Here is a 26,030-nt window from a genome sequence, read left to right on the forward strand (position 1 = left end):
CTGGATTCAGGAGGACCTGAGTTCAAATCCAACCTCAGACACTTGACACTAGCTGTGTGATCCTGGGCAAGTCATTTAACCCTCATTGCCCTGCAAAAAAAGGGGAAAAAATAACAGTTGTAGCTGAAGCTGGATGTGGTTATTTGAGTCAAACTGGTTCTGAAATCTTAACTCTGGTTTTGCAGTTGCATGTGGTAATTCGACATTTAATCCCAGAACAGGTTGAGGATACCCAAGTACCTTCAGAGCCTTCAGAAACTGAACCAAGTTTTCCTCTGATGATTTAAGTCACACAACTAGTTGGACATTCTGTCCTCCTACCATACTGTTTCTTAGAATACTGCCTGTGGTCAGAACCTCCTGTAAGATCTCTGCTGTGATCTGGGTGAGGCTTTCTGTTTATTTTCTCTGAAAGAGCAGACAGGTTTTGGTTTTCATAGATAGGCACTGGCAGGTTAGCAGTGACTCAAATTTCACTAAGTCAATAAGACTACCTTTGACACCTTTCCCTGCTCCTGGGTCTAGAAAATGGGATTGATTAGAATGGCCTCAGTCTCTCTCCATAATGAAGGCACTGACCTGAAGGATTTGGTCCACAAGCCACTAAGCAGACTTGATTTCATTCATTTTGTTCAGCAGTCTTCACATAAAGCTTTCCCTTATTATGAAAAATGAAGTTACCACTGAAGAACTCCAGAAACTGTGAAGAGTCTGGGTTTTTTGCAACATTCCTATAGCTTATTCACCTCCAGCCAGATGCATAGGAAGCAGATAGGAGGCATCCTGTAAATCTGTATACAGCCGAGTGTGAAAGATTGGGGCCTACCTTATAGAAGGCTTCTCCATCTTCTTTCCTGGGTTCCTTGGGCTCAGAGGAATGCTACCCCATTACTAACTTGGCTCTCTTAAGACATCTTTGCTAGCACCAGAAAGAGAGTGTATATGTCTTTTAACTCATTACCACCTTATTCCCTTACAGTATACTTAGGACTGGTAAAATCACAATATCTAAACTAGCAAAATGAAAGCAGAAAAATCTATGAAGGTAGGTTGAGGAAACACATTTATTAAATGTTGACTCCAGTGGGAGAATAACTATGTAGCATTCCCTCTGGGCTGCTTCCCCAGAAGAGGGCTACTACTATAAGAGTTTCTTGGGTATCCTGAGTTGCTACTCCTAAAACTATAGTTCATAAACCCTCACCAGTGTGTTTCTAGTTAACAATCAGCCATTAGACATTCATTGTGAGGGATACTTCACTCACTATCTACTCTGTCTCTAGAAGGAGGAAGCAGCTTCCAGGAACAGGACAGCTGGCAGCAGAGGATAGAGCTAGCTTGAGAGAGCTAGCCTTGGAAATCTAGAATTGAACTCATAGTCTGGGAGTCTCACTGAGAACCCTGTTGGGTGGCTTTGGGTGAGGACTTAATGAAGAAAGAAAAGGACATTGCAGCCTTGCCACAGTTTTAAATTGAATCAACCGTATGTGTTACCTCTATGTCTGCCTGACTACCACTTTACTCCTTTGTGCTCACTCTTCCTATCAATGGTCTGTATATTTCTGGAGAATACACTCCAGGATTATGGTGGGGAAAGCTTTAGCTCTGCTCTTCTTAACTGTCCCATCTTGGTAAATGCCTTTGCTAAGAGCTCTCTCTTGAGTCTGTAGCCAGATGCATTCTCTGCTACCGGTGGTCGTGCTTCTGCTAGCTGCTCCCTCCTTCTAGTGATAGAGTAGTCAGTGAATGAAGAAATAGGTTTTTCAATTCATTTTTCGGCCTTGGGTAGCTCCATCTCTAGTCTAAGGATCTTTGTTAAGGAGAACATTTGAGAAAAGTGGACAGGTTCAGTGAGAAGCAGGAGGGCGCTCAAGTAATGGTAATATGCTTAATTGGATGTGGAGAAGTAAAAGCGAATTTGCCTCTGTCAGGAAATTTTATTCAAAATTGATTCATTTAGGCAAGATATCTGCTATATACGGGGGCAGCTAGGTGGCGCAGTGGATAAAGCACCGGCCCTCAATTCAGCAGTACCTGAGTTCAAATCCAGCCTCAGACACTTGACACTTACAAACTGTGTGACCCTCATTGCCCCACTAAAAAAAAAAAATAAAAGATATCTGCTATATACAGTGCATTGTACTAAACACTGGGGAAGATATACAAGTATATATAAAAACAAGATCCCTGCTGTTAAGGGTTTATAATCTAGTAATCTCTTTTATAGTCCCATAAAAAGATTTTACTCCTCCCCTTTTCCCCCTACCCCCCAGCCCCCCCAAAAAGGTGGCAAACAGGATCAGGGAATTTTGAGCAGATTCTCAGATAAGAACCTATTTTTATTTTGTTTTGGGCCTAGAATGAAAGGTCACCTCTCTGAAAGCATATTTAAATTTTACAGAATTTTTCTAGTAGAAAATATCCCTTCCTGAGGATCTGAGTAACTTTAGACACCCTGGCAATGACATATCCACTTCAGATCTTATCCTCGAAATTGAAAAAGAAAGCTAGTTTGGGGGAGGAGAGGGATTCTTTTTTTTAGACCTTTATCCTTGTTTAAAAACAGGTAGTAATCGCACATAAATATTTCTTTTACAGTGAGAGATTTAAAATTGGATATTAGATCATAAATCTCCCCTACTTAACCCTTCCCTTAATTCATCTCCCAGACTAGTAAATGGAAGAAGCTTCTGGTTTTCTAGATAGAGCCTTTATTGTATATAAGGTGTTGTTGATTAGAAGGATAGGAAAACAGAAATACAGTACAAATCGTCTTAAATCTAGGCTTAGTCTATATTCCTTATAAAAACTCACCAAACCGATTTAGGCCACCTTTGGAGTGAGTCAGACCGTCTGTGCCGCGCCGCCCGGAGTCCCGCCAAGCCGGCAAAAAAGGCTACTCCCCTTCTCTCCACCCCGGAAGTCAAAAAACCCGGCAGGCAGTCTGACATGCGCAGCAGGCGGACTGTACCCGGCAGGCAGTCTGACATGCGCAGCAGGCGGACTGTACCCGGCAGGCAGTCTGACATGCGCAGCAGGCGGACTGTTCATCTCCTCCCCAAAAGGGTGGTCCTTGAAAAACTGGCATCTTTCAGTTATCCTAGCCGACTGTTAAAAACTTTCATATTTTACCACATTTCCCCCCTTTGCTTCCTCAAGAAATGGAATGTTTCCTTGATGGAACAGTAAAAAGAATATAATAACTTCTGCTGACTAATAATATGCGAACAACAATACAGAAAAGGAAGAGAGGAAAGTTTTGTCCAGAGGGACGATTTTTTTTCTTTCCTCATGAACCGACGCTTTGACATTAGTCTTGCAAAGGGAGAGCCTCTGCAGAGAGTACATGTTACAGATAGTATATAACAGAAAGGAGATAGTAAAAGCTAATAAAGCAAAACAGTTCATACAAAGTCTCTGAGTTCTCTTGTCTTCTTGAAGTGGTAAGATGTGATCAGGAGGAAACTGGATTCTGGTCTGGAAAACTGGATTCTGGACTCTGGTCTGGATTCTGGATTCTGGACTCTGGTCTGGAAAGCTGGATTTCTTCTTTAACTGTTTGAATTGCTGTATTTTTTTTTTTTTACTAAACCTTAGCATAGCATTTTGCAATCAGTAACACTTTTTACCACCATGTGTCTGGATCAAAGTCAAATTTAGTATGTGTTCATGACACCTGAAAATGTTATGGAAAGGTTATCATACCATATCTCATGGTTCCGAGACAGCCAGTGATTGTGCTAGGCCACAGGTGAATTCAACTGAGTGAGATAAAAAGATAAGTAAGTTCAGTTAAATTAGGTTAAATTAGGAGGGAGAGAGGATGAATACTGGACTGTGCCTAGTAATTGTGCTCTACATAGTCACCATCATAAGCAAACCATGGACTTATGTATACCTGTCTCTCCTTTTGTTGCACATATATTCTCTCCAGGGCCTGCATCAGAGTTCACAGCAAGTTAGTCTCTGAAATGATAAGTTTCCATATTTCTGAAATCTCATTAATTTCACCAAAGACAATATGATGGTAAAAATGTGTGCTATGCTGCATAACTGAGAATATATTAGTGATATATACAATAATTCCAAACCATACCCAGAGTATAATGACATATAAATAATAAACGAATGTAAATAGCTGATTATATTAGACATTGTTACATAATCTTCTTTTAGACATTATTACATAATCTTCTTTTAGCAAGTAGACCACATCATCTTATACATGAATTCTCTAGTATAACAGTAGCAGATACTTAAAGTGGTGATTAATTCATCAAAAAGAAATAAGACTTCAATAAGCAAGATTCAATATTCAATAGCATATACTTAAAATGCCTTTGAAAAGTCACTTAGTTTACAAAATCGGGTTTTTAAAGAAAAGCAAAAGAAACAAAAGTAAAAAAAAAAACAAAGCAAAACCAAAAACCAAAAATAAAAGGCAAAAGATTCGCTAAGCACCCTTTTGTGCTCTTAAAGAATTTAAAGGTGTGGTGAATTCCAGGTCTTTTCAGTGCCTTTCAAAAGTCAAAACAAAACAAAAAGCAAAAAGGATTAAAAAAAAAAATAGGTATAGGGTAGGGAAAAGGGTAGGAGAAATTGAGGTGGGCCAGAAAACTAGGCCATGTGCTTCAGTGCTTTTGCCTGTGGAAGGAAATGCTTGTTAAATTTTAAGGTATTTAAGCTGCTAGAGTTTGGGGTATGCCACATTGTTTTAACTGGTTCCCCAATTCTCTGCATGCCAAAGTGGCAGGGGTTTCTGAATTGTCATTGATCTTTCTAATGCTGTCATAATGTTCTTTATGGTAGAAAATGTGGAGTTCTCTAGCATCAGTTTTGTCTGTGCCACTGATTTTCAATAAAGGCTGATTTAATTGATGAACCACAACATTCAGCTGATGCTGCTTAGCAAATGCTACAATTGTATCATTTCCTCCCCACTTTCCAAATTTCTTTAATTCATCAACATATTCTTCAAAAGGGGAGTCATTTACTATAAAAGACTCAAACTCTTGTCTATGGTTAATCATATAAGAAGCAGCTTCTTGTCTGTGTCTGAGATGATTTCTACAGTGACCTTCTAGCTGGTCTGCTAAAGCCCTAAAAAGGCAATTTCCGTCTCCTGATACTTTACGAAGACTGAGTCCCAAAGCATTTAACTGATCAGTGGGATTATTAAATGGGAACTGCCTTTTTCCTCTGAACTCTCTTTGCTCTTTAACAGTTGCTATCTTTAGGGTTTTTACCTCTTTAGTGTCTACCTCAGGTCTATCTGAAATCTCTTCACCTATGAATGGTGCAGGCTTTATATGAGAGCAATGAATCCATGAGTCTTTTTCACCAATTTTAATGGCAGTAGGAGTTGTCAATAATACCTGAAAAGGTCCTTCCCAGGCAGGTTGAGTTCCACTGGTTTTCTGAAAATTCTTTACATATATTTTATCTCCTGGGTTGAAGTTATGCAATGAAAAGTCTAATGGTCCTGCCTGGACCACAGCTCCTGCCTCATGGAGTTCACGTAGCCTGGTCTGTAATTCCTGTATATAGGAAGCAACAGAAGTATCACCTCCCACCAGTGATGTATAAACTGGGGAAAAAGTTTTAGCTTGGATAGGAGGGTGACCAAAAAGCATTTCATAAGGAGATATATGAAGTTCTCCTCTTGGTCTACTTCGTAGATAGAATAATGCCAATGGTAGAACATCAGGCCATTTCAAATGGGTTTCAGTACATAATTTGCCAATCATACTCTTAAGCTCTTTATTCATACGTTCGACTTGGCCTGAACTTTGTGGATGGTAGGGCGTGTGGAATTTTGGAGTCACTCCCAAGAAAGAGTAGATTTGGGATAAAATCGAATCAGTGAAATGTGTGCCTTTGTCAGAATCGATGCGGGCTGGTGGGCCAAAACGAGGTACTATCTCTTTAAGAAGAATTTTGGCAACAAAGGCAGCTGTGGCTCGGGGGCTGGGAAAGGCCTCCACCCACCGAGTGAGCTGATCAACTATAACAAGGCAAAATTTATAATGTCCTGCTTTTGGCATAGTAATATAATCAATTTGTAAGTGCTCAAAAGGTGTATATGCTAGAGGACGCCCTCCATAAGCTTTGGCCTTAAAAGCATACTGATTATAAGACTGACATGTGGAGCAGCCCGAGCAGATTCGAGATGCTGTATTAGTCACACCTGGTGCTATCCAGGTTCTCTTAATAGAGTCTACAATGCCTTGTGTACCAAAATGGCCTTTTCTGTGAACAGAGAGGCATACCTGGTGGTAGAATTTCCGGGGAAGAAATGGCTTACCTTCCGGAGACACCCAGATGCCATTGATCTGTTTCGCCTTAAATTTCTTTTTCCACTTTTCTACTTCAGAATCGTCATAGGTTAGGTTGGAAGGAATATCCTCAGAAGGTGAAAGGTTAAATACATGTTCAGGAGCTTCTAATGCAGCTAGCTTGGCTGCAGAATCGGCTCGTGCATTTCCCTTTGAAACAGGATCACTATTCCCTGTGTGGGCAGGGCAATGTACAACGGCTAGGGAAGAAGGCAGTTTTAGGGCATCTAAGAGGTCCTTGATAAGGTCCCCATTGGCAATAGCCTTGCCCGAGGATGTTAGAAAGCCTCGTTGACGCCAAATCATACCAATAAAGTGGCATATGCCAAAGCCATATTTCGAGTCAGTAAAAATGGTGGCACTCTTATCTTTAGCTATATTACAGGCCTGTGTAAGAGCCACAAGTTCAGCAGCCTGTGCACTAAAATGGGAAGGCAGAGAAGCTGCCCAGAGGGTGTCATAATCAGAAACTACAGCAGCTCCAGTAAAACGGGTTCCCTCTCTCACAAATGAGGAACCATCTGTATAGAGGACAAGATCAGGATTTTCTAAAGGTGTATCAAAAAGATTGTCACGGGGTTTTTCAGCCATATCAACTAAAGAAGCACAGTCATGCAACGGTTCCCCCGAGAATGGTAAGTTAGGGAGTAGTGTTGCTGGGTTAAGAACTGTGCAGCGTTTTAAAGTGATATTCTCATTACCTAACAGGGTTATTTCATACTTAGCCAGCCTTTGATCTGAAAAGGCTTGTGTCCTGTGACGTAGTAAGAGAGCCTCCACTTCGTGAGGGCATTGCACAGTTAGAGGGTTACCTAGGACCAAATCAGAGGCTTTTTCTACCAAAAGCGCTGTGGCCGCCACTGCTCTAAGGCAAGGTGGCGCTCCAGCCGCTACAGGGTCCAGCTGAATTGAATAGTAGGCTATAGGACGTTGGTTAGGCCCCAGTGACTGAGTCAGGACTCCAGAAGCCACCCCCCTTTGTTCATGCACAAAGAGAGTGAAAGGCTTACTATAATCTGGCAGTCCTAGGGCAGGTGCTGATAACAAGGCCCGTTTTAATTCTTTTATGGCTGAGAGATGCTGGGGATCCAACTGTAAACTGTCTGGAACAGAACTTTTTGTAAGAGCTATGAGGGGTTTAGTAATTTCACCAAAAGAGGGTATCCATTGTCTACAGTACCCAGCTGCTCCCAGAATGGCTCTCAACTGCCTCTTAGTAGTGGGGGCAGAGAGTTGTTGAATGGCCTGGACTCTCTTAGAAGAGACAGAGCGAGTTCCAGCAGCCAAAATAAATCCTAAATATTCTACCTGGGGCAAACACCATTGTACCTTTGTCTTGGAAACCTTGTGTCCTCTCTTGTGCAGCTCCAGCAGTAAGTGACGGCTATCTTCCTGACAAATTTCAGCATTAGGAGAGGCCAAAAGTAAGTCATCAACATATTGTACTAGTATGGAGCCCTTAAAGGTAATAGAGGCCAGATCCTGCTGTAAAATTTGGGAAAATAATGTGGGACTGTCTACAAATCCCTGTGGGAGTCTAGTCCAGGTCCACTGTCTATTTTTCCAGGTAAAAGCAAATAAATATTGGAAGTCCTCATGTACTGGTATGGAGAAAAAGGCAGAGCAAAGGTCTACCACTGTGAAACATGTAGATTCATAGGGAATCGATGAAATTATCGTAGCCGGGTTTGGAACTATGGAATGTCTAGGAATAACATAATTATTAATCGCTCTAAGATCTTGCACAAAACGATAAACAGGTTTACCATCTGGCCCAGGCTTGGGTTTTTTAACTGGCAAAATGGGAGTATTGCATGGAGAGTGATGACATGGAATAATAATACCCTGGCTTTTCAAAGCCTCAATTATAGGGGTGATCCCTTCTATTGCTTCCCTAGACAATGGATACTGTGGAATGGAGGGGGGTGGTCCCCCCTTAACTTTAAAGGTAACAGGCATGGCAGACTTAAGGAGCCCCACCTCATTAGGGGATGAGGCCCATAAAGACTCAGGAATGTCAGAGGGGATTTTGGATACCTCCCCTGCTGTTCCTTGAGCTTCTGTAAGTAAAATTGGTAATAAATGAACAGTATCCTCTGGCAATTGTAAGGAGACAGCCCCATCTGGAGCACAAGATATGGTTGCTCTAAGCTTGCAAAGGAGATCACGACCTAATAAATTTACAGGGGCATCAGGCATGAGTAAAAATGAATGTTCCACTGTTAAGGGCCCCATAGATACCATGCGAGGATTCAATTTTGCCACTCTCTGGCTCTTTCCTGAGACTCCCACTACATTCAAAAATCCTACAGGTCTACACCCAGCATCTGGTTTGCTTACTAATACTGATTTAGAGGCTCCTGTGTCTAGCAGACAATCATAATAAGTCTCCCCCACTTTTAAGGTGACATGTGGTTCATTACTCTGGGGAGGTGAATGGACTGGCACAAGTGCATTCAAAAAATCCGGATCTGGGAATATATGGCTTTCATTATCTATGTTCCATTCCTCCCCAAGACACCATCATTCCTGTGTCCTCTTCTGAGGGGGGTCTTGGTTACCATTATTCTGGTACTGCCTTTCTGTATTCCTCCAAAAAGATCTATTTCTATTTTGATTTCGCCTGTAATTAGAATTAGAATTTCTTCTCCAAGTCCTACATTCTCTCAATTCATGCCCCTCCTTACGACAGTAACAACACACCTTAGTGTCCTTGTTCCGGTGTCCACATGGCTGACTAGGAATCGCTGGTGCCAGAATGCTCTGTTTAGGGTGATCTGGATCTTCCTCACGTGAGTCAAAGACATAATTTGCAAGTTCCTTAATTCTATCTACTGAGAGATTTCTCCAGTCTGGACATTGTTTCAGAAAGTATCTGCGTATTTCTGGCAGTGAATTATAAACAAATGTGTTGAGAATGATACAGGAATCTCTTAAATCTACTGGATCCAATCTGGTGTACTGTCTAGCGGCCTCACAAAGTCTATCATAAAATCTGTTTGGTCTTTCATTAGCCTCCTGAGGTAGGCTTAAAAATTTCTGCCAGTTTTCCGGTTTTCTAGAGCAAGATTCCATTCCCTTCAGAAGTGTTTCTCTAGCATCTTTTAATCTTTGGAAATCCCTATCATCATTATAATTCCACTCTGGATCCTTTAGAGGCCATTCCACATCGGCCTTACCTTTCGCAACAAGGGCATTTCCTGCTGAGATAATATCTGTAATCTCAGTTGGGGACAGTAAAGTTTCCAAAAGGCAAGTAACATCAGCCCAACTGGGTTGATATGCATTAAATATAGTCCTTAACTGTGAAATTACAGTGTTTGGATTTTTCTCAAAACTAGGGATGATTGATTTCCATGCGCTCAAGTCACTTGGTCTAAAGGGGCTATATTTTCTGACTTGAATTGGCACTCCCTTCTTACTATGTTCTATAGCTTCCTGCAGAGGGAGTAGTTTCTGCTGATCTGATTCTGAACTTGGATCATCTCTAGTAGAAACAGCCATTTTGAGGTCTCTCTCCATATGTGAGAGTTTCCCCCACATCATAACAATGATAATAACAAAAACAATGATAATAACAAAAACAAAAAAAAAACAACAAAAAAAAATAAAATCCTTAGTCGTATGAACTATGGATGTGGTATTAAAAGGTATTTCAATTGCAGGCATAAAATTTCTACTTATATTAAACGTATTTTCCCAAAGATTCTCACGTATACTATTATACAAAAAACTTTTTGCTGCCTGAATGAGGAAAAAACCAATAATGTTATGAAGGACCATTGAGTAAACTATTCCTCTAAGTCGGGATGTTATGCTGTCCCAATACATTCCGATGAGAAAAATCAAAGGGATGGTAGAATATTCGAGCATCTTGCCCTTTAAACTGGGCTGGCTTTTCTGTTTAAAGCAAGACTTTTAGAGGCTTAAAGTCTTTAAGGGAGATTAGACAAAGGGAAAGTCCGCGGGGGGGGGGGGGGGGGGGGGTATTTGGAAAATCCACCGAATTAGCCGGCTTATGGCCAAACTAGGGAGGGTGGGAGGGTCCTTAAGGTCCCTTCGGGGTCGCCAAACTGAGAGATTTAAAATTGGATATTAGATCATAAATCTCCCCTACTTAACCCTTCCCTTAATTCATCTCCCAGACTAGTAAATGGAAGAAGCTTCTGGTTTTCTAGATAGAGCCTTTATTGTATATAAGGTGTTGTTGATTAGAAGGATAGGAAAACAGAAATACAGTACAAATCGTCTTAAATCTAGGCTTAGTCTATATTCCTTATAAAAACTCACCAAACCGATTTAGGCCACCTTTGGAGTGAGTCAGACCGTCTGTGCCGCGCCGCCCGGAGTCCCGCCAAGCCGGCAAAAAAGGCTACTCCCCTTCTCTCCACCCCGGAAGTCAAAAAACCCGGCAGGCAGTCTGACATGCGCAGCAGGCGGACTGTACCCGGCAGGCAGTCTGACATGCGCAGCAGGCGGACTGTACCCGGCAGGCAGTCTGACATGCGCAGCAGGCGGACTGTTCATCTCCTCCCCAAAAGGGTGGTCCTTGAAAAACTGGCATCTTTCAGTTATCCTAGCCGACTGTTAAAAACTTTCATATTTTACCACAACAGCATACTCCCAATTAAGCTATGTTAAAGTGGAGATTTGGAATATGAATGTCAGTCACCCTCTGCTGCCCTCCCCTAAAAAGAATAATCCAAAAGTTATTCTTTTGACTTCAATGTATAACATTTTTAGTATGGTATTATTTTACCTGTTTAGTAGTGTTTTGCTTAAGCTAAAATTACCATTGTTTTTAATTCTCTGAGAATATATTATTTGATTGTTATTAATATTATTAATTATTTAGAACATTGGGAAATTGGGAGGAAGATCTCTTCTCAGGGGCATTACTAAGAATTTATATTTAGGATTAAAAGATTGCCATATAACCCACAAAAGTCCAAAATCCAAGATAATTGAGAATTTATTGTCAGGGATAATATTATTTTGTATTTTATATATCCGTTAGGGTTTTCTCTAGGGCCACTCATGAAATATAATAGTTGCAGAAAATACTTTTTACAGAATTTTATTAGATTTGAATACACTATAGCTTACATCTCCCCCTAAAACAAGTAAGAGATGGATATAAAACATGTTCTTTAATGTCATTGGTTATAGAGAGAGTGTGGTCTGCTAAACTTAGAAATGCTACCTAAACGCATGCACAATGATGAATACTGACATACTTTTGTGTCCACTTTTAAATAAATTTGTCATTTTTGCTTCACATTTTCCTTTCTTGTTTTTCCCCCTCTCATCACTAATCCAGCTCTCCAACATCAGAGGTATCTGTCAGCAGAAGATAGACAGTTAAGGAAATAGTGAAGGGAGATGATGATGACCGCAAACCTTTGCCTCCTCCAGAAATAGCTACTGACCCACATATTTGAAGAACATAGCTTTTTTTTTTTTTTTAACCCGGTCAGCTGAGGCCAAAATCTTTACTTTGCTTTTTGAAAGCCTTAGCTTTGTACACATGATACGGTTCCCTTTATTTGCAGTTCTTAAATTCCTCAGGCACCATGTGGCATCTCTGAAGGAAGAGACATGCATGTCTGGCTCTCTGACATCTAAGGTCAGATTGAAGAAGCCTTTCATGATTAACCTAGCCATAGTGTTTCCCTCAAACCTTTGGAACTTCAGGAGACTGTTTTGATTAATTCTCCAAGTTTGGAACTAATGCACAGTGACCCAGATAAGCTTTGTAACCAATTTTTTCTCTCTTGTTTTCTCTTCAATCCAGTTTCCTTATGCAGCTCCACCTCCCCAAGAACCTGTGAAGACACTGAGAAGCCTAATCAACATCCGCAAAGATACCCTCAGGCTAGTAAAGTAAGTTCTAAGCTAATGTGACAGGGCTAGAGATCTAAGTCATGACATGGGGGCTAATGGTTCACACAAAACATTTAGAAAGATGCTTTTGCCCAGGCCCCAAACCCGATCTCTCTCTTCATAAGTATGTTCTGTCCTCAGTATAGACAGTAGCCGTTTAGTGTTGTGATCAAGCACCTATGTCATTAAAGCTTTCAGCATTTTGTTTTTATGAAGAATTTCACAAGGATTTATCAATAAATTAATACCCTCCTACACTCCTGAAAAAAAAATGTCAGGGGCAGCTAGGGGGCGCAGTAGATAAAGCACCGGCCCTGGATTCAGGAGCACCTGTGTTCAAATCCAGCCTCAGACACTTGACACTTACTGGCTGTGTGACCCTGGGCAAGTCACATAGCCCTCATTGCCCTGCCCCCCCCCAAAAAAAAAACAAGAAAAAAAGAAAAAGAAAAAAAAAATGATTTAGTGTTATCCCATTTTATAGGTGAGAAAACTGAGTTAGGTAACTTGTTCAGGACTCTTACAGAGTTGGAAATGAGAGCTTAAAGCCCTAAGTCTTTAGTTTTTGTCTTAATGAGATTTTCTTTTATTATATATGTTCTTCCTCTGAGAAAATCAGTGTTCTATGTAGGCTATTTAAATCATCATCATCATTAATATTATTCTTTAATTGCTTTCACTCTGATGTCCATGAGAGTACAATTGCTAAAGTGAAACTGCTCCCAGCACATCATGTACTCTATGGCTGTGCTACCGCAGGGCCAGCTCTCCCTCACCTGTTACTTGGGGATTCTCACCTGGTGCTGGCAAATTCAGAATGATCAGAACTGCCAGGATGGGCAAGGACTGCATTACTCTGATTATGGGATCAGAATATTGGTTATCCTCATGATCATGACATAGATGTATTTCTTTTTATCTTTTTAAAGAAAATATCCTCCCCCCCCCTTAAGCATATTGCCAGCTGCTTCTCTATCTTTAGATCTCTTCCAGTCCCATCCCAAGGGCCAACTTCAGGGATGAAGGAACCAAGGCCATGCTTCAGAGCAAACTACAGCTGGGCTTCCAAAGTACACAGGGGAGTTAGTTGCAGGAACAGGCTGAGCTGAGGTATATAATAAGGCCTCAGGAGCCTACCAGCTATCAGCTACTCAGTTTCTAGAATGACAGAATCTCAGAGTTGGAAGAGGCCTCATACATTATCTGGTCCAGCCCATTCCTGGGCAGGACATTACCTCTGTAGCATTATTGACAAAGTGGTTATGTCACTTCTAAGTAAAGCCCTCCACCAGGGAGAATCTGCCTGCTCAGGCTCTCCCTCCCTCCTTTGGGATAGCTCTAACTTGGAAGTTTTTCAAGTCTAATCTCTGCCTTTAAAAATGTACTCTAAGAAAACCATCCTGGTCCTCAGCTAACTCTTCTCTTTGGACTAAATATGCCTGATTCTTTCAATTATTACATGGTTTTGAGTTATCATCAGCATCAACTTGGTTTCTCTTCTCTATGCTTTTCATTGCCCTTCCTAAAACGTGACACCTCCCAAATATCACAAAGAAGAAGAAGGGACTTATCTGTACGAAATTGTTCAGAGTTGTTCTGTTGGTAACAGCAAAACGTTGGAAGCAAAACACACATAGACATAGTTAGCAATTGTAGAGTGACTGAATACATCATGACCTATTTTGTTATTGTTATTATGAACTTGACAGGTATCAATAAACATGAACATTTTATCATAAAATGAAGAACAGAAAAAGTGGAATAAATAAATATATATATATATAATACCATAAAAAGGGATCTTTTTTTTTTTTTTTTTGCGGAGCAATGAGGGTTAAGTGATTTGCCCAGGGTCACACAGAAAAGGGATTAAATTTAACTTGGTATTTCTAACATTGCTCTGATTGTCTCTGTCCCTTTCTGCTCTTTGTTCTGTAATTTTAATGTGTCATTGATAAGGTTTTCTTTTTCTTTTTTAGTCACTATCATTATATCCATGTCCTTTAACTCTCCTCTTTCCACCCACCCCAAGAGTCCTCCATTGTAACAAATAAGTACAGTCAAACAAAATGAATCCACACACTGAAAATGTATGCCTCATTCTGCCCCTCTAGCCCAACACCTCTCTGCCAAGAGTCGGGAAGCAGGAATCATCAGTCATCGAGTTATGAGTGGTTCTAAAGCCTTTCATGGTTGTTTTCCTTTACAATGTTGAGTCATATAATTTGTTCTCCTGGTTTTGCTAAATTCACTGTATATCAGTTTATACAAGTCTTCCCAGGTTTCTCTGAAGCTGTCCCTTTTATCATTTCTTAAGGCACAATAATATTCCATCACATTCGTATACTATAATTTGTTCAACCATTCCTTAATTGGTGGGTATTTGCCTTGCCTCCAGGTTTTTGCTGCAATATTTCTATACACATGGGTTCTTTCCCTTTTGTCTCTGGGGTATATCCCTAGTAGTGATACTGCTGGATCAAAGGTCTTACACAATTTAGTGACTTTGGGGGAATAATTCCAAACTACTTTGAATGGTAGGATTAATTCTCAGGTTTACCAACAATATATTAACATCAGTGTCCTCCCATATTTTCTTCCATCATCTTTGCCAATCTGTTGGGTATGAGGTAGAACTTTTGAGTTGTTTTAATTTGCATTTCTTAAATTAATGTTTTGAAGCATTTTTTCATATGGTCTTTGATAACTTTGATGGTTTTTGATAGTCTCTTGAAAACTTCCAGTTTTTTATAGTTTTTGAGAATTGCCTTTGACTACTTGTCTATTTGTCTATTTTGGTTTTTGTTTTTCTTTTTGGTGAGGCATTTGGGGTTAAGTGACTTGCCCAGGGTCACACAGCTAGTAAGTATTAAGTGTCTGAGGCCAGATTTGAACCCAGGTCCTCCTGACTCCACTGAGCCACCTAGCCGCCCAACTACTTGTTTATTTGGAAATAGTTCTTGTTCCAATATATTTGCATCAATTCTTTATATATCTTGAATGGGGATAGCGATTGAACCTGAGATTTCACTGCTATAGGGAACTCCTCAGTGAAGAAACTAACAGTGCAGGCCTGCACCATCTCTGTATGTAGTCATAGAGTTGTCTAATACCTTACATATCAGAACATCTTTAGAAAAATTTACTGTAAAGTTCTCCCCCCAAGTTTACTATTTCCCTTCTAATGATTGCTGCAATGATTTTATTTATGTACTTTTAAAATTTTTAACCAAAAATTTCCATTTTGTCATCTCTGAACTTCTTTATTCATTGTTTGGTCAAACATTTACCTTTCCCTATCAGTTATGAAGGTGTCCCTTTCTCTGCCTCTTTGTTTTGCTTATTATATATCCTTTTATGTTTAGGTTATGTATTCATTTGGGGTTTATTGTGATATACAATATAAGATGTTGGGTCTAAGCCTAATTTCTACCATATTGCTTTCCAGTTTTCCCAGAAGTTTTTGTTAGATACTGAGTGCTTATCCCAGTAGTTTCAGTGCTTGGATTTAAAAAAACACTATGCTCACTTGTCTCTGGATCTTAAACTAATCTGTCCTATGTTAACCTTTTCTATTTCTATTTCTAATGGTTAACAATAGCATTATTGTTTTGATGATTATTACTTTGCAATAAAGTTAAAGATTTGGTAAGGCTAAGCCCCTTCCTTCCAACATTTTTCAATTATTTTCCTTGAGATTCTTGATCTTTTTTTCTTCCAAACAAATTTCATTATAATTTTTTCTAGTTCTACAAAGTAGTCTGATTAGTATGGCATTAAATCTGCAAATTAATTTAGATAGTACTCTCATTTTTATTATATTGGCACAGCCTAAACATGAATAATTAATATCTTTTCAATTATTTACATCTGTCTTTATTTCTGGAAAGTGTTTTGTAGCTGTATTCATATAATTCTTTTGTGTGAATTGGTCGGGGGTCCTCCAGATATTTTATACATTCTGTAATTATTTTAGAAGGGATTTTTTCTTTCTATCTCTTCCTGCTGAGTTTTGTTGGTAATATACAGAAAGGCTGATGATTTATGCATCTTTATTTTATATTCTGCCACTTTACTAAAGTTATTATTTAATTTAATTTTAGTTGAATGTTTAGAATTCTCTAAGTAAACCATATTTTCTGCAAAAAGGATCATTTTATTTCCTCTTTGCCTATTCTTATTCCCTCAGTTTCTTTATCTTATTACTATAACTAGCATTTCTTTTTTCAAAAAATAAATCTATTATTTATTTTTAACATTCTTTTTTAAAAATTTTGAGTCCTGAATTCTCTCACTCCCTCATGCCCCTCCCCACCCACTGAGAAGGTAAGAAATGTGATATCACTTATACATGTGAAATAATGTAAAATATATTCCCGTATTAGCCATGTTGCAAAAAAAAGTGAAAAAAAATTATGCTTCAATTTACCCTCAGATTCTATCAGTTCTCTCTCTGGAAGTGGTTTATAGTTAGCATTTCTAAAACTATAGAACATAATAGTAATGGACATCTTTACTTTACATCTGATCTTGTTGGAAAAGCCTCTGTAATGTTTCTCTATTATATTGGTAATATTTGCTCTTGGTTTCAGATAAATGCTATTTACCATATTAAGGAATGGTCATTTTATTCCTATGTTTTTAACATAAATGGGTATTGTATTTTGTCAAAAGCTTTTTGTGCATCTGTTGATATAAGTTTTTCTCATATTGAACCAACCTTGGAATCTTGGTATAAATCCAGTCTTTTGAGAGTACATAATCCTTTTAATTTGTTGTAGCAATATGAGGTTCCACTTACCCATTATATTGGCAAAGATAGCAGTATTCTTTCTGGAGTTCTGAAATGGTCCAATCATTCTGGAAAACAATTTGCGACTATATAAAAATTCACTAAACTGTGACTTGGGGAGCTGGAGGGAAGTTGAATTTAATACTCTTCCTTCAAAAAAAAAAAGAGCAATTACATATACAAAACAGAGTAAGATTTTCATACACAAAACTGCAAATCTCTAAAATTTAAGGTATATAAAAAAATTCAGCTATAACTTTCAAAGCAATCCTGCTTGTCTGTTTCCCTCTGGTTTTCCTTTTGTTCTCCTCTGTGCATTTAAAAAATGCTTTAAGGAGGGCAGCTAGGTGGCACAGTGGATAGAGCACTGGCCCTGGAGTCAGGAGTACCTGAGTTCAAATCCGGCCTCAGACACTTAACACTTACTAGCTGTGTGACCCTGGGCAAGTCACTTAACCCCAATTGCCTCACTTAAAAAAAAAAAGTTTTAATGACCCTTTTATTTCTATTTTTGTCAACCTTTCCTGCCCCCCAAATTCAAAACAAAAACAAATCCTTGTAACAAATATGCACAATTAAGTAACATAAATTCCCATATTAGCCATGTCTGAAAATGTATGTCTTGTTTATCATTGGTGCTCTGGGAACACCATTGGTCTTTTGACCAATCCTTTGATTCAACAATAGAACTGTTAAGCATATAATCCCCAAATGATGAAAGAACCCATGCATACAAAAATACTGATAGCATAATAGCATTTTTTGTTGTGGAAAGCACTGGAAACAAACTGAGTGACCACCGATTGGGAAATAGCTGACTACATTATTGAATATGAATGTAATGTCATATTTTTATGCTGTAAGACATGACAAAAGGTATAGTTCAGGAAAAACCTGGAAAGATTTATATGAACTAAAACAAAGTGAAGTGAATAGAGAAAGGAAGAAAGGAAATAAGCATTTATAATGCTAGTTCTCTACAGTGCTATAGTTCCAGGCATTGTGCTAAGCACTTTGCAAATATTATCTCATTTGATTCTCACAACAACCTTGTAAGGTAGGTAATATCACTATCCCCATTTTATAGTTGAGGAAACTGAGGCAAACAGAGGTTAAGTGACTTACCCAGGGTCATATAGCTAGTAGGTGTCTGAGGCTGGATATGAATTCGGGTCTTCCTGACTTCAGGCCCAGGTTTCTATCCACTGTTATACCTAGCTGCCTCAGAGTAGAGGTTCTGCCCGAGTAGAATCAGGAGATTGTTGTTGTTGAGTCATTTCAGTCATGTCTGACTCTTCATGACCCGATCTGGGGTTTTCTTGGCAGAGATACTAGAGTGGTTGCTTCTGCAGATCATTTTACAGATGAGGAGCTGAGGCAGACAGGATTAAGTGACTTGCCCAGGATTATGCAGCTAGAAAGTGACTGAGCCCAGATTTGAACCCAGGATAAGTCTTCCTGATTCCAAGCCCCATCCGCTATTTCCTGTGCCACCCAGCTGCAGAATGAGGACAATTTCATTTAATGACAACATTGTAAAAGATAAGACCTTTGAAAAACGTAGGAACTCTGATCAGTACGTTGGCCAGTAATGACTTAAAAAAATGTTGAAACATGCTTCTTGCTGTCTGGTAGAGAGGTGCTAGAGAGTAGGTGCATAATGTGACATACTTTTTCAGATGAGAGATTAAAAAAAATTTTTTTTGCTTTATTATACAAATTCATAGCAAAGATGTGCTTTATTGGGAAGAGGGAGGAAGAAGTTGTGGAGAAGAGTAGAGAGGTAGTAATAGTGATATTAAAAAAGGAGGAAAAAAGTCAATGAAATATTTATAAAATACACAGAAGAGACTGGAAATGCAGACAAGAAAGAGATGTTACAACTACCACATTGAAAGTTAATATATCTTTTTTTGAAACTGTAATAGCGGGGGCAGCTAGATGGCGCAGTGGATAAAGCACCGGCCCTGGATTCAGGAGTACCTGAGTTCAAATCCGACCTCAGACACTTGACCCTTACTAGCTGTGTGACCCTGGGCAAGTCACTCAACCCTCAGTGCCCTGCCCCCCCCCCAAAAAAAAAGGAAAAAAAAAAAGATTTCAGGATGATGTTTGTCTTATAAAAGGATTTTGATAAGATTTCTTCTCTCCCTATTTTTGCCCAGAATTTTTAAAATATTGGAATTAGCTGTTCTTTTTTTTCAACCAGAAAGCTCTGGATTGTGGCTATGACATTCCTGGATGTTTTCAATTTTGGTTTTCTTTTAGGAGGGTATCAATGGATTCTTTCTTTTTTCACATTGCCTCCTGGTTCTAAAAGATTTGAGAAGTTTACTTTTATGATTTCTTGAAATTTTTTTCTTTTTTTTTTTCAGGGAGTCCAATGATTCTTGTTACCTCTCCCTGACCTATTTTCCATGTCAGTTGTTTTTTATAGTAGATGACTTATATTTTCTTCTATTTTTTACTTTGATCTAATATTTCTTGTTGTATAATAGAATCATTTGAGTTCTGATTACACTATTGTTTTTCAGGGTTTTACTTGGTTTTACATTTTTAAAAATGTCTTAATGACCTTTTACTTGGGTAAAGTTTTCTCCCTTCTGTTTTAAGTAATTCTCCTTATAACTTTTCCCTCTGGAACTCTTATTTCAATTCTAATTTAATTTTTATCTATTATTTCATTTTCCTGCCATTCTTGTCCTTTTTTTCTTCTGTGGCACTATTTGTGCTTCTTGTAGAGCTACTCTCTTCTACTTACCTTTTAGATTAATTTTAGCCCATTTTATTTATTGATTTTTTGTTTGGTATTTTCTTCTGTTTACTCACATTTTCTCAGGTGCAGTCTCACTCAGTACATCTAGGCTTCAGGTCCATTTACTAGGTTTGGGGTTGACATTCCTGGTATAACCCCTCTCTCAGCCACTGCTGCTTCTGGTTGTCTTTTTGTGAAGTTTTGAATTGGGTGGAGGGACTGACTTATGTTTCCCTTTGGTTTTCTTTATTCTGTTTGGGGTGATTTTTAGACATTTGCTGGAGTGTCTATGGAAGAATTGGGTTCTTTTACATGTCTTCACATTGTCATCCTAACATTAAGTGTGATATAGGTTGTTTTTTTGTGTGTGTGTCGGGGGCAAAACCCAGGAGTCTGTACCTTGGGTATGATCTGCTTTTCTGAGGAATAAGGGTAGAGGTCTGGGTTTGCAAGTAAAAAAAAAAGCTTCTTCTGGGACTTTGTCATCCTGGGAGCAAGGAGGTAGTAGAAGGCTCTTTGTAGCCCCCAGAGGTATTCTCCTTTTAAGGAATCAAGGGAAAGAGTAAAGAGGGTACCAGAGTCCTAAGTTGTAACTCCTATCCAGACAGGGTAGTGGTTGAGGTGGGGAGGTGAGAAGAAGGTACTTTCTACTCCTGAATTAGTCTCCTCATCAGGCCCTAAAATCATGGTGTTTAAATATAGTAAAATACTATCATGCAATAAAAATAATAGGGGCAGCTAGGTGGCGCAGTGGATAGAGCACCAGCCCTGGAGTCAGGAGTACCTGAGTTCAAATCCGGCCTCAGACACTTAACACACACTTACTAGCTGTGCGACCCTGGGCAAGTCACTTAACCCCAATTGCCTCACTAAAAAAAATTTAAAAATAAATAATAAATAAATAAAAATAATAAAAATGGATTCTATAGGAAAATATGCATCTGATTCTTTCATATAAGGTTGTTGTAGTGTGAAATCAGTAGAACCAGATATTTTCTACAACTATATAAGAAAAAAAAAAGAAGGAAGGAAAACCAGGCCAGAAGTAGTAGAATTTCAGGCCAACCTGGAATTTTTTTTTTTATTTGCTTGCTGGTTGATTATTCATTCTTTTGATTCTTCCTCACTAAAAGCTGGGGGTGAAGAGGGATGATGTAAATTTTGTTCCTTGTTTTGTATGTGTATTCATTTGTTTTCATGGATTGAAACTTTTATAATTAAAGAATTTTTAAATAAAATGTCCCACAACCAAACATAATACTCTAGATGTGTCCTGACCTGGCCAGAATTCATAGAACAGTTACTTTCTTTATGTTGGGCATTGGGCTTCTGTCAATGCAGGCTAAGTTCTGATTACCCCTTTTGACGATCATGGCCCACTATTAACTCCTTAGAGTACAGTAAAATCAAATTAATTCTGTTATTTAACCACTTCTCCCTCAACCCTGTAGTTGTGAAGTTAATTTTTTGAGCCTATGTCTTGGGCTTTACATTTGCTTCAGCATTTCATTCAGATTCCTCATTGTTGTGTAAGGGTAACTCTGGGTTTTAGAGACAATGCCAAGAGAAACTAAGCTCTCCATGACTTCTGCCAAACTGGAAAGACATCCAATATGGATATAGCAGTATATTGTATGCCTTTTGTCAGAAGATCAGCTTTCCTAAATTTGGAGAGGATCATGACCTGGTGGTCAGCTTTAGAATTATGGTTTTTTTAGTCCCAACAACAACTCACCAGCCTATCTGTGAAAGCCTAGAATCGAGCGGCAATACCCACACTAACAAAAAAGGGATCTTTAAAGTAGGGCTTTATGTTTATCCCTATTGAATTTTATTTTAAATAATTTTGGTTGTCTTTTTGGTTGTGCATGACTTATTTATGAACTTATGAATGGATAAAGAGAAAATCAAAGTATCCAGATGTTCTGTGATTCCTGGCCTATCATTTAGGAAGCATATAGCACAGGGGTCTTTTCTAGGGTCTGGGGAACATAGTAAGTTCTCATTCTCTGAGGTCTTCTAGGTGCGCTGAAGAAGTGAAAACCCCTGGAGAAGAGGTCAGCAAAGCCAAAGTTCACTACAATGTCGAGTTCACATTTGACACCGATGCCCGAGTGGCAATCACCATCTATTATCAAGCCACTGAAGAGTTCCAGAATGGCATAGCCAGGTAAAAAAGGGATGAAAGGGGCAGCTAGGTGGCGCAGTGGATAGAGTACCAGCCCTGGAGTCAGGAGTACCTGAGTTCAAATCCAGCCTCAGACACTTAACACTTACTAGCTGTGTGACCCTGGCCAAGTCACTTAACCCCAATTGCCTCACCAAAAAAAAAAAAAAAAAGGAATGAAGACCAAATGAGCCCCTTCCTCTAGAGACAAGTTAGGTAATCTTATACTATTACCAGTAGGACATTTTCCCCTCATGGCCAAGATCTACTTCCTGAGCTGGCAGACCTGCTCTTAAAATGTTTTACCTTTTGTAGTACCATCTTGGTTCAGAGCAAGGTAGCAGTATGACTCCTTACATCATTTAGATGATGTTACAGACTTAATCACTCTTTCTGAGAGCATATAGGTCGAGTAGAGGAATTCTAATGGCATAAGCAGCCAAAGACAAAGGAAACCTGTGATAAAGCAGGTTCTCTCTTTTAATTTCCATGGTTGGGACTGAACCTCATTAAGAACCAAGATGAAAAAGAGGAAAATGTCAAGTATATCTGGGCAAAATGCTAACTTTGACCCCCTCCTCTGATTTTTAGCTACATCCCAAAAGACAACAGCCTTCAGTCAGAGACTGTGCACTATAAGCGAGGAGTGTGTCAGCAGTTCTGCCTGCCCTCCCATACTGTTGATCCATCTGAGTGGGCTGAAGAGGAGGTAAGCCATCTCTTGTCCAAATGTCCTGGGGACATGAACCACGAGAGAGACTATAAGGCTAGTATTTCCCAAAGGAGACTCATGAGCACCCAAAAGCTAACTTGAACATTGGCTTCTTGAGAAGGCATATTAAAGCAAGAAAAGGTTTCACACATTTCAGCTTCATCCTTCATGCCCTTGGATGTGTTTGATTCTGTCACACTACTTACATACCTGAATATATATATATACATATATATCATATTCTTTTATTGTATCATAGCATCCTATCATTCTTTCTCTCCCTATACCTTTCCTTTTAAAAATAAAATAAATCTTTTACTTTTTACATACCCAAAATTTTCCCCCATAGCCCTTTCCCTCCCCTTCCCAGAGAGTTTCCCTATGTCTTTCTTACCTCTTTTCAACCTATTCTTCAGCCTCACCACCTTCAAAGTCTCCATCCCTCATTATCTTTCCAAGCCATCACCCATACTCTAACCTCACTTTCTTCTTTCTTTATCTCAACTCTGTAGTTAACCAGTTCAACTCCAGCCTGTCTTCTGTTCTCAAATCCCATGTCCTATCACCACTCCTGCTTTGCCAGACTCCAGCCCAAACCTGGATAACCACCATCTACCTGCCCCCAGTCCTAATTATGTGTTGCTGAATGGAACTGGAGGAAATAAGGCAACCAAACCAACTGGGTCCACTTCAGATTTAAGTGATCAAATCTCAGGTGGGCCCTTACCACAGCAAGACAATCCTTTCATTCTGCCCTGAATCATTCTCTTTCCGGTTCCTACAAAGGCTATTCCAAACTTTCTCTTTTCTCCTCAAGCTTCACGTTACTGTCCATTCTTTTACTGAGAAAACAGAGAATATTTGCCATGGACTCCTCCTCCCCTTCTCTACAGTTTAAAATCCCTAGAATCATCTTTCATTCTTCCCTCCTTTACTGTATCACTAATGAAGAGGTGACCTTTCTTCTCTCCAAGGCCAACCTCTTTACATATACACTTCATCCCATCCCGTCCCATCCCATCCCATCTTCTTCAGTAAATTGTCCCCAACAATTATCCCCTTTCAGATCTTAAATTTCTCCATACTTACTAGTTCTCTTCCTACTACCTACAAACACTGCCCTATCTCCCCCAAGCATGGAAAATCCTCACTAGACTGTTTCATCTCCTCAAGCCATCATTTTAGATTTTTCTTCCATTTCTTAGCCAAACTTCTAGAAAAAATCTTTCTGCCAATATTTATCTCAGTTTCCTCTCCTCTCACTCATTTTGCAAATCTTTGCAATCTAGCTTCCAATCTCACCACTCAACTGAAACAACTCTTTGCAGAATTACCAATAATATTTTAATTGCCCAATGCTATGACCTTTTCTCAATTCTCTTCCTTCATCACTTCTTTGTAGCATTTGACATTCTTTTCTTCTAGATATTCTCTAGAGACTCACTGAATCTTTATGACATTGCTCTCTCTTAGTTATCCTCTCTGTCTGGTCATGTTTTCTGTCTCTTTTGCTGGGTCATCATCCATATCACAGCCCCTAATTCTGGCTATATCCAAGGTCTTTTTCCTTTCTCTCTCTACATATTCTCATTTAGTGACCCATATCATCAGCTGCCATTTGGTTTAATAATCTTCTCTATGCCAGTGATTTCCACATCTCTACTTAACCCTCATCTCCTAAATTCTAGATAGGTAGAAGGCATGGTAGATATTTCGACCTGGGTTTCCCATAAGCATCTCAAACTCAGCATGTCCAGAACTGAATTAATGTATCTTTTCCCCAAAACCTACTCCTCTTTCAAATGTCCCTGTCTAGAGCACCACCATTCTTCCAGTCACCCAGGTTGGCAATCCCACTGTGTTATGGCTAGCTCCTCACTCTCTTTCACTCCATATATCAGACAGTTGCTAAATCTTGTCATTTCTACTTCTACAACATATTTTACATGTATCCCTTTCTCTCTACTTATATCAACTCAGGCCCTCATCACTTCTCACCTGGACTATTGAAGTACTCTTTTAATTGGTCTCCCTGCCTCAAGTTTGTCCCCTTTCCAATTTACACTTCATAGAACTTGCCAAAGAGATTTTCCTAAAATGTAGGTCTGACCATTTCACTCCCATCATCAAAACCCAACTCCAAAATAAATAAACAAACAAATAGATGAATGAATAAGCAAACAAATAGGTAATTAAATAAACAAATGAGTGGATGAGTGAATAAATAAATAGATAAATAAATAAATTTTTAAAAACAACAGCAACTCCATTGGTTCCCTATTTCTTCTCGGATCAAATACAGGCACCACTATTTAACCCATAAGACCCTTTGTGACCTGACCCCAACCTGTTTTTCCAGCCTTATTATGCATTACTCCTTCCCCATGGATTATACGCTCCTTGGGGTCAGGGACTATCTTTTGATTCTTCTTGTAACCTCGGTGCTTAGCACAGTGCCAGGCACATAGTAGTAGCTTAATAAATGTTGATGGAATGAATAATGGCCAAACAGGTCTTGCTGTTCTGCACACATCTCACTTCATCTCCCATCTCTGCATCTTTGTCCTGAATCTCTCCCATTCTTGGAATACTGTCCCACTTCACCTCTGAGAATCCCTTGTTTTCTTCAAAACTCTGCTCAAGCACCATTTTCTAAATGAAGCCTTCCCTGATTCCCTCCAGCTGATAGTGCCCTTCCTCCCCACTAAAAATTTACCTTGTATAGATTTTGTATATCTTTGTATGTACATGTGGTCTCACTGGATAAAGATCCTTGAGGGCAGGGACTATTATATTTATGTCTTTGCATCTCTAGTGACTAAGTCAGTGCTTGACACATATAAGTACTTAATATGTGCTTGTTGATTGATTAATTGATTAATTGATTTTTTTTACAGTAGCATGATCTTTTGATCAGTATGTTTTAAAACAGTAATTCTCTCAGGGACTGGGGGGTGAAAGAGGCTTAAATTCTAATGGACTTACCTCAGAAAGGAATTTCTTTTAAAAACTCTTTAAAATAACTATTGAGTCCCTGGAGAACAGGGACTTGTTCTGAAAGACGACGCTTAAGGCTCCTAGATGGGATATCCCTTTATGGCATATTATAAGGATGTTTGGTCACATGTCACACATGACTAATACACTTAAGTGTCTCAATTACTCATTCTGTGTATTTCTTTGCTCTGCTCACTCTGCAGCTGGGGTTTGACCTGGACCGAGAAGTCTACCCAATGGTTGTCCATGCTGTAGTGGATGAAGGTGATGGTACGATGGGACATGGACTCTCTTTCTGTGTATAGTGAGTGCTTTCTTGTGGTGGGTGCTGCCCACCACAGCTGCTGCTGCCCCAGGGTAGTTTGCCTTTTTTAAATTATGCGATCAAA

The 26,030-nt window shown here is 39.2% G+C and overlaps 1 protein-coding gene across 5 annotated transcripts in view; it reads left to right on the plus strand.

The window, feature by feature from the left end:
• RNF157 (ring finger protein 157) overlaps positions 1-26,030 on the plus strand; it is a 146,487-nt gene that overhangs the window by 96,604 nt on the left and 23,853 nt on the right. For 4 of the 5 annotated variants that reach the window (XM_044002958.1, XM_044002956.1, XM_044002961.1 and 1 more), the window contains 4 exons: positions 12,130-12,218; positions 21,789-21,935; positions 22,524-22,641; positions 25,845-25,911. In XM_044002958.1, the coding sequence (XP_043858893.1) occupies positions 12,130-12,218; positions 21,789-21,935; positions 22,524-22,641; positions 25,845-25,911 (421 nt within the window). The remainder of the gene's footprint in view (positions 1-12,129; positions 12,219-21,788; positions 21,936-22,523; positions 22,642-25,844; positions 25,912-26,030) is intronic. The other variant, XM_044002957.1, reaches the window with a different exon arrangement.

This window comes from Dromiciops gliroides, chromosome 4 (genome assembly GCF_019393635.1).
Source record: "Dromiciops gliroides isolate mDroGli1 chromosome 4, mDroGli1.pri, whole genome shotgun sequence".
Taxonomy (NCBI): Eukaryota; Metazoa; Chordata; class Mammalia; order Microbiotheria; family Microbiotheriidae; genus Dromiciops; species Dromiciops gliroides.